General features: G+C 49.0%; 1 protein-coding gene across 1 annotated transcript; it reads left to right on the forward strand.

The window, feature by feature from the left end:
- The first annotated feature begins 266 nt into the window (after window positions 1-266).
- LOC119334542 (GDSL esterase/lipase At4g26790-like) lies at window positions 267-3340 on the forward strand. The gene is made up of 2 exons (XM_037607089.1): window positions 267-840; window positions 2457-3340. The coding sequence occupies exons 1-2, from the start codon at window positions 430-432 to the stop codon at window positions 3141-3143; spliced, it is 1098 nt and encodes a 365-aa protein (XP_037462986.1). The 5' UTR covers window positions 267-429; the 3' UTR covers window positions 3144-3340.
- The last annotated feature ends 6548 nt before the right edge of the window (window positions 3341-9888 follow it).

A 9888-nucleotide genomic window follows, 5' to 3' on the forward strand; every position in this document is an offset into this window, starting at 1 on the left:
GCGGGGACGAGCGAGCAGCGGACATTTTGATCGTTCTTGCACGGTGGACATCTCGAACCCAACCTGGACACGCATGTTCGTTTTCGTCTTTATTGCCATTCCAAACAGATAAAATCCGGACAAAACGGACGTCCGTTTAGGATCGTGCGATGAAGTTGGCCTCAGTAGCGTTTCCCTGCCCAACAAACCAAGGTCATGCGCCTCCCGTTGTAACTTTGATGAAAGCCTCCTCAGTCAGCTGAGAAACCGCGACGCATCCTCTGTCCCCACGACCTGACGACACCTCGTCGGGTTCCCAGCTCTCCCGCCTATTTAGTGGCGAGCTGGCAACGAGCGCTGGGCCTAGTCGCACTTGCAATTGCAAGCCGCGATCGCCGGCCAGCTGCACGCACCTAGTGCTACATCAGTAGTCAGTACACGCGCGACGCCATGTTGATGGCGCCTGACCGGGCAAGGTCGTCGTTGGCGACAGTGCTGCTGCTGCTCGTGGCCGCGGCGGTCGTCGTAGGCGCGGCGGCGGCGGCGGCGGCGGGGAAGAAGAAGCCGGTGCTGCCGGCGGTGATCGTGTTCGGGGACTCGACGGTGGACACGGGCAACAACAACGTGATCGGCACGGTGCTGAAGAGCAACTTCCCGCCCTACGGGCGCGACCTGCAGGGCGGCGCCACGGGCCGGTTCTGCAACGGGCGGCTGCCGCCCGACTTCGTCTCCGAGGCGCTCGGCCTGCCGCCGCTCGTGCCGGCGTACCTCGACCCGGCCTACGGCATCGAGGACTTCGCCACCGGCGTCGTCTTCGCCTCCGCCGGCTCCGGCCTCGACAACGCCACCGCCAGCGTCCTGGTACGAGCCACAAACCCGCACGCGCCAACGCGCGTCCGTAGTGAGTACAAGTGCAACACGTACGAGTAACCTAGGAGGAAGCTAGCCAGTAAAACTCACACGCACGCAACTAGGAGTAGTACGCTAGATCGGCCGGCGACGCAAATGCTACTCCTGTTGTTCCTAGTATCCGAAGGCCTCTTGTTCCGTATCACCGTATGGTTACTGAATCATTTGGTCATCAAGTGAGGGTACGTACAGCAGTGAGACACAGCATGCAGGCCCATCATGCATGGGTACCAATCTACCTGCAGGCAGCATAAAACCCCATAAACATGGCGGTTGAGCCATGCGTCCTGCTGCTAATTTCTGGTCGAAACATCATCCCAGCCGTCCGTCTGAAGCAATTAACATGATTAGTGGGTGCCAAGGCATGTACTGATGTACCATATGTCCCTCCGTTTTGAACGTTAGATGGATGTGCGGAGCAACACAATAAATAGAGCAGATGCGCGGGGTGGAATCTAGTTTTAGATGAGCCCACCAACTGTTACCATTCGCGCGCGCCATGCCGTTTATGCAATTCTGCAGAGCAAGACGCACGCAACGGCTGTCCTCCAAAATTCCGGTACGGCAAGCCGGCCGCTCGTCTCTTCCTTTTCAGCATCACTTCCCCTTATGTCTAGCTGGAACGCTAGCCCGATCGGCCCGGCCAGCAGGCTGGACAGCTAATTAATCACGCACCGTGCGCAACAACTACCCAGTGTACTACATTACATAGGGCTTTTGGTACATTTTGCCAAGCATTCCCTATAGGTTGTGTTTTTCCCTCCAACACAAGCATTCTCATTGTTGATCTTGAAAATAAATAATAAAAGGCTAATTTCATGGACCTCATCCCTCTTCTTCGAGCAGCCAAGTGCATCTGCATGCAGAGGCGTTAATTAGCTCGCATTCAGTGCTGGGAATGGCCGACCACATGCCTTCATTCAGTCGCACGCAACCCATTTTCATTACTCGACCTGCAGCTGCGGTGCATAATCGGCCTACGAGCCTATCTTCTTCAATGTAGTGTACCCTGTCCTGCTCAGGCTACTAGCTAGGAAGCTTCTTTTCCAGATCCAGAGTCCACACCCTAGAGTGGTTCTGTACCATGAATATCCATGATCAGACAGCATTTTCTTTGCTTCCCGTTTCCTTCAGCTGGCGATGCCCATCAGTCCATATGCTTGAGAGCGACGCGGTTCGTTCTATTGACACATTTATTAGCGGTCAAGTCCACCGTTTTCGGTCTGAATTTGGCGCCACCGACTGTAGTTCCTGTAGAATTTATGAGCCAAACAGTGGTAGTTTGGTTCGTTGCTCTCACCAACCAGCCGCACCGATCTTTCCCGGGCCAGAATATCTGTAGTATCAGCAGCCAGAGAGGGACTGCCGTCCTAATCGAATCCGATGTATGGGTTTGATCTTGGATGTACATATTCACAGGCATTCAATCTCTGAATCTACTGCACTATACAAAAGTAATACTGTCGATATTCAGAATTCAGGGTAGCATGGCATAGTCCTGTGTTTAGAAAACAACATTCAGAAAGAACAACACATTTGCTGACCCTCTTCTCCGCGGGCACATGCAGGGAGTGATACCGATGTGGAAGGAGGTGCAGTATTTCAAGGAGTACAAGCAGCGGCTGGCGAAGCACGCCGGGCGCGCCCGGGCCAGGCACATCGTGGCCAACGCAGTGTACGTCGTCAGCGTGGGCACCAACGACTTCCTGGAGAACTACTACCTGCTGGTGACCGGGCGGTTCCTGCAGTTCACGGTGGCCGAGTACCAGGACTTCCTGGTGGCGCGCGCCGCGGAGTTCCTCACGGCCATCTACCGCCTTGGCGCGCGCCGGGTCACCTTCGCGGGGCTCTCCGCCATCGGCTGCGTGCCGCTGGAGCGCACGCTCAACCTGCTCGGCGGCGGCGGCTGCAACGAGGAGTACAACCAGGTGGCCCGGGACTACAACGTCAAGGTCAAGGCCATGATCGCCAGGCTCCGGGCGGAGCTCCGCGGGTTCAGGCTCGCCTACATCAACGTCTACGACGACATGGTCGACCTCATCCAGCACCCCGAGAAGCTCGGGCTGGAGAACGTCTCCGAGGGGTGCTGCGCCACGGGGAAGGTGGAGATGGGGTTCATGTGCAACGACAAGTCCCCGCTGACCTGCGACGACGCTGACAAGTACTTCTTCTGGGACTCGTTCCACCCCACCGAGAAGATCAACCGCTTCTTTGCCAAAGGGACGACGGCGGCGAGCTTGAGCTTGCTGACGTAGGGATCAGCTCCCGTATACTGAGCGAATATGAAAAGGGAATGTGAGCTGTACTGTGATCAGAGTGTCGTTTAACTGGTGTAGATACATAGCATGCATTTGTTGGGCGTGGACGATTCGATGTAAACACTGTCTCACATGAAATCCGTCTACTCTTTGGGTTTCAGTGAGAAAGATTAAATTTACAGACTTGCAGTGCATTGTTTGGGTCTTTGAATGTGAAACTAATGCCATTCAGAGTATTTACTTGTCAGATAAAGCATAAATTAAAGATCCCGATACCAGGGAATAACGTCGTATTTTTAGGGCTCCAAGCGAACGCCCTCAAAGCCATCATCGGATCATAATTTAAGGGGTGACAAATTCTCTGCACAGCGTGGCAAATTTGTTGCCATTTTTTCGCTACATGGCAACTTTCAACTCCGGTCATAGCAAATCCTACAAAGTTGTCAAGGCAACTATAGTTGGTATGGCATGACAAGTTTAAAGCGTTCGCTGGGAAAACGCTCTCGGCTGACGTTCGCCAGGTAATGTTTCCCCAAATTAAATTTAGTATTAACAAACAGCTAGTAGCAGCCAGCAGGGCATACACTTGCGATCCCATATTCCAGTATGATGGTAGCACTATACAACGATTCAACACCAATTTTAACAAACTTCACCTTGGTGAACATGTCTCCGCCATCTTGAGATGTCATTTTCATGTGAACACCTATCTATGATTTTAATTATGATACTTACTCGTACCTTGTATATGTTCTTAGTACTTGTTTTGTTCCTCATGAGTTTGTTGTCCTTTTCACACTCATGGTTTTATTGTTTTTGTTCATTTTGTAGATAAAACCATTGCCATGAATAATTATATTACTTCAAACCATAGTACCTTTAAAGTTTTTTTCCATTGCAAATTGATGGTTATATGCCCCTGGAGTGTAGCTACGGAGGACAAAATAGGTCCAATAGCAGTAGGGCGGCCCAAAACAAAGACTCCTCTTAGAATTAGGCTAGGGATGGTCTGTATATGGCATGCATTAGTCGATCCCGGCTAGCTACCAAATGTAGCACACAAAAACTCATTGACCGACTCTGGACTTGTAATACTACCTTGTCTCCATATATAAGGACGAGCAGGGATCCCCCGATAGGCACCTTATTCTAGCAATCATCTGAGGCTTCTATCCCTAGACGATCTTGGGGCCTGAACGTGAGTAAATCTTCCTCGTGCGCACCATCCGAATCTGACATATACGCTATCCTTAGATGGGTATTGTCTCGAAATTACTATGACACAATTGCCAACAATACTTCTCATCTTGCATCGATCATATGTTTGACAGTGCTGCAGTAACCTCGCTTACAATGTTGGTAGCCTTTTCATATCTCAGTAGTAACTAAGTGCTCGTCGGACCGATATACCAAAGTGATTAGAAGTAAGGCCATGCCTTCGTCTCTCACTTTGACCTCTAGTTGACATAAGTATGAGGTCACTTGGTTGAAGGCATTTATATTCTTAGTAAGGTTCACCCTCTTTTGCGTCTTCAACCCCATACAACTGTTTGTTTCATATAAAATTTATTGGGCAGGGCCTTGTCCAGGAACTAAGTTTCCAACTTAGCAGCAATTTTGGCAGATGGCGCCTTGTCCATCACATGTTACAAGACTTCACGAGAGATGCACAATTGTATGGTTCCAAGTCCCGGCTACCGTAATCTTGAGATCCTCCCAACTTTCGGCAGCCATCCTAATATATGTTTCACAACACCAGCTTTGGTTGTCTCCAGGCACCCCTACTTTCCAAAAATGCCCTTCACTCTTGCCTGGCATGCATAATGAGAAGTTGCACATACCATCAAACATTTTCACCTAGAATATAATTAATGTGGACATTTTGGCACACACCAGTCATCCTATATCATCATAGGAAAATCCGACCACTCTGTTAGAGCCTTGGTGTAATGCCCCGAGACTGTTGCGCCAGGTATCTTTCAGTTATGCGCGTTGTTGCCATGTCATTCGCTTGCGTGTTGCATCTTGCCATGACATCATGTGTATTGCATCATCATGTTTTCAAAACTTGCATCCGTTCGGGTTCTCCCAGTTCTTTCCGTTGTCCGATCTGAGCCCAGACACACTTGCACGCGTCCGCGGCACATTCAAAATATTATTTTATAAGTGGCATAAAAATATTTTCGGAATGGGATAAAAGTTGGCGTGCGGTGTTGTTATCTTGTCAGTAGACCGCCTGCCAAGTTTTATCGCATTCGGAGTCCGTTGGATAGCCCAACCGTTAAACATATAGCGGCACTATAGCCGGGCACACGTAGGACGTTTTCGGTCTTCAGAAACAGTCGCCGGACCTCTCTCTCTTCTCTTCTCTCAGCCCGAGCCCTTCTACACAACCCATTACCATTCACCTGCAGCCCACCTAGTTTCCCCCTCTGTCCGGAGCCGCACGATCGCGATCCGAGGCACCGAAACCCCCTCAAACCCCTAACCCCAGATCCCCGCCTATAAATGGACACCCTACCCCTTCCATTTTCGAAACCCTAGCCCATCCTCCGTGTTTTCCGCAGCCACCCTCTCCACCACTGCCACTTGGCGCCTCCTCCTCCACCACCAGCCGCCGCGGCCCGTGAAGCCCATCGCGGGCCCGTGCTGGCCCGAGCCATCCGCCGCCGCAACCTGCAGGCAGCCGCGAGCGTCCCACGCGCCCAAGCTCGATCCCGCGGCTCCACCCCGCTACCTCCTCGCTGCCGCCTTTAGCCGTCCTCGCCGGAGCACGCCGCGCCGTCCGCCGGCGACCCCGACCCCAGGCCAGGCCTCGCCGCTCCTCTCCTTCCCGTGCTTCCTCTTCTCTCGCCCGTCCCTGACCTCTCTCTTCCCCTTCGCAGGTGCTCCGCTCGCCATAGCCCCGAGCTCGCCGGAGCTTTGCTGGTCCCGGAAGCCGCCGTTCGGCACCCCCGCAGCCGGATCCGGCCTCTCTGACCTTGGATCTGGCCATTCCCGTCGCCGTCCTGCCGCCCCATCGCCGTTAGCCCCCGGCGCCGCCATGGCCTCGTCCCGCTCGGGAACGAGGATACGAACGCCTCCAGCGCCCCGTTGACCGCGGCCCCCGCCCACGTGGGCCAGCGCCTTCCCCGCAGCCCAGCCGCAGGCCTAGTCCAGTCCAGCCAGCCTCCCTCACCGACCAGGCCAGGCCCAGCTCGCGCTGGCCCAGTGGCCACGCTGGGAGCAGCCGCCTAGACCCCTGTGCACTGTTGGGCCATTCAGTTTCATCCCATAGTATTTTTTTCCTGCGCTGCGATTTTATTATTTATCCAGGATCTGCAGTTTTGCAGAAAAACCCTTGTTGATCATGCATCATATTAAAATGTTTTATATATGAAAAATGCTTAGATTTTCGTCTAGTTTCAAATATGCCACTTTCATCCATGTTAAAAATGTTTAAATTGCTGTTTGTTTAATTTGCTAAAATGCCATGTTAAAATGCTTTATTTCATAACTAAATAACCGTAGCTCCAAACTTAATAAACTTTATATGTAAATGGGGTAAAAATGCATAGATTAACATGGTGCACTTTATTTTCCTGTTTAACAACTCTAAAATATGGTTAGGGCAGAACAGTACCAAATTCTTAATATGCATATGGGATTTTCGTAATTGTTGTTTGTTGTTCCGGCCTCATTTAAACTTGCCTAGATAGGTAGTTTTATTATGCTTCACCTATTTCCATGTTTAACGACATTTGATATTGTTGGGTACATAAACGAGAGTGAACTAAATGTTTGAATGTGGTGTTTCGTCAATATGCAACTCCTTGCATATTGAGCTCCAATTAATTTGTAGTATTGTTTGTGAATTTTTCCATGCCATGCCTCTTTAAATCGGACATGCATCATACTTGATTGTGCATCATGCCATTTTTATGTGATGGTTATTTACTATGTTTCTTGCTTCTTTCCGGGTTGCTTCTCTCGTTAGCTTTGGTTTCGTTCCGGAGTTGTGAGGATTCGTTCGACCACGTCCGTTCGTGTACTTCTTGGACTCGTTCTTCTTTCTTGCGGGATCTCAGGCAAGATGATCATACCCTCGAAATCACTTCTATCTTTGCTTTCTAGCTATTCACTCAATCGCTATGCCGTGCTACCTACCACTTGTTTTATCATGCCTCCTATATTATCATGTCAAGCCTCTAACCCACCTTCCTAGCAAACCTTTGTTTGGCTATGTTACTGCTTTTGCTCGGCCCCTCTTACAGTGTTGTTAGTTGCAGGTGAAGTTGAAGTTTGTTCCATGTTGGAACATGGATATGTTGGGATATCACAATACCTCTTATTTTAATTAATGCATCTATATACTTGGTAAAGGGTGGAAGGCTCGGCCTTATGCCTGGTGTTTTTTTTTCACTCTTGCCGCCTTAGTTTCCCTCATACCGGTGTTATGTTCCTTGATTTTGCGTTCATTATGTGGTTGGGCGTTATGGGAATCCCTTGACAGTTCGCCTTGAATAAAACTCCTCCAGCAAGGCCCAACCTTGGTTTTACATTTGCCTAACAACATATTACCCTTCCCTTGGGTCGGCCAACCAGAGGGTCATCTTTATTTTAACCCCCCGGGCCAGTGCTTCTCTAAGTGTTGGTCCGAACCGAGCCGCCTGCGGGCACTAGTGCAGAACCGGGCAATAGCACCGCTTCGTGAGGCCCTTTAGTGCCGGTTCGGTAACCGACACTAAAGTGTGGGCACTAAAGCCCCCCCCCCCTTTAGTACCGGTTCAGCACGAACCGATGCTAAAGGGCAACCACGTGGCACGAGCCAGCTCCGGGGGCAGGGAGCCCTTTAGTACCGGTTGGTGACACCAACCGGTATTAAAAGGTTGGGGGGTTTTGGGTTTATGATTTCTTTTTCATTTAATTTTGTGTTTTCCATTTAATTCTTTTTCGTTTGTTGGTATTTTACGATACTACATATTGTACACGTTATGCATATATATAAACAGAATTTCTAGTAGAACCGATCATATATATATATATATATATATATATATATCATCGAATGTCTCACAACCACCATTAATTCACACATACACACATGTATGTATATACACTGGTAGAAAAAGGGCCTGTTGTCCCGGTTCGTAAGGGCCTTTTGTCCCGGTTCTGGAACCGGGACTAAAGGGTCGGTACTAATGCCCTGTCCCTTTAGTCCCGGTTCAATCCAGAACTGGGACAGATGGGCCTCCACGTGGCCTGTGCGCGGAGCCCAGGCAGGAGACCCTTTGGTCCCGGTTGGTGGCACCAACCGGGACCAATAGGCATCCACGCGTCAGCATTTCTGTGGTTGGGTTTTTTGTTTTTTTTAAGGGGGGGTTGGGGGTTTTGGGGGGGTCTTGGTCGATGCTACGTACTATACATACGTATAGAGAGGACTAGACACGCTAGCTAGCTAGTAAGCAAACGAAGGAAACAGAAGATCGTCATGAACATATATGCATACAGAGAGAAGTGATATCGACCACCTCTCCTTCTCCGAGAGATTGGTCGAACAACAAGTTCTCGTATATCTATCCGACACTACTGGCTACATATATACAATAATTATCTCTTACAAATATAATCATACGGACTCAGGGTCCACATAGTATTCTCCATCTTCAGGGATCACGTGGTCAAGAAAGAATGCCGCCAATTCCTCTTGAATTGCTCGCATGCGAGCTGGTGCTAGGAGTTCATCCCGCTTCCGAAACATCTAATTTAAAGAAGGGGGTCAATACATATATATATATGAATGAATGAAACTCAACACAAATGATGGTAATAAAATAAAATTGTGAATGTTGTTATTTACGTACTTCATATTGTTCGTCAGTTTAGCCCCGCTCACAGGTCGTGTGGCGGATGGACTCGCAAACGTAGTATCCACAGAAATCATTCCCTTGTTCCTGCCACAACCACTTTACAAGAAATAGAGGTCAATCAAACTGATAAGCAAGAATGCCAAATGGTATTGATGAAACTAGCGCTTGAATGACTAGTAGATGCGCGGAACATACTACTATAGTACTTACTTTCGGGTGTCTAAATTGCAGCTCCTTCGGCAGTCCCGGAGCTTTTCTGGTGAATTTTCTCCAAATCCTGCTGGACAAAGAAAACAATTACTTGATATATCAGGAAATGAACAAAGTTGCTGATATGGTGGATAATGATCGATTTAACTTACTTCTCGAGTATTTGAGTCATGTCTGCATAGTCCTGGGGATCTTTTCGTCTTGAGTCTAAGACGGTTACTAGTCCCTGCTCAAGCTGAATCTCTAGGAGAATATAGTAGAAACTGCACACGCATGCATAACTCATCAATTACATTACTATAACCTTGACTAATATATAAGGGAAACCGAATACGCACAAGACAGTAACACTCACTTGAAGTTGTAAGGAAAGAGTATTATATCTTTGTTTTCATTTATTACCAACGATCGTAGCAAGTTGGCCTCGGTAGCTGCGGCATGAAATTTAACCTGAGTTGCATCTATGAGATATGTGTTAATGAACCCAATATCACCGACTTGTCTTTTCTTCAATTCGGCGATCTTCAATCTGCATAATATAGTGAGGATGATTATAAATACATGCAATGATAGAGCTGAGCTATATAGAGAGACTTAATGACAGAAGTAGTACTACTTACAGACAGTAGCAGGCGACCGTTGTTTTATCGAGGGCCAATTGATTGAAAAACTGATATAACTCC

Source organism: Triticum dicoccoides, chromosome 7A (genome assembly GCF_002162155.2).
Source record: "Triticum dicoccoides isolate Atlit2015 ecotype Zavitan chromosome 7A, WEW_v2.0, whole genome shotgun sequence".
NCBI classification, from domain to species: domain Eukaryota; kingdom Viridiplantae; phylum Streptophyta; class Magnoliopsida; order Poales; family Poaceae; genus Triticum; species Triticum dicoccoides.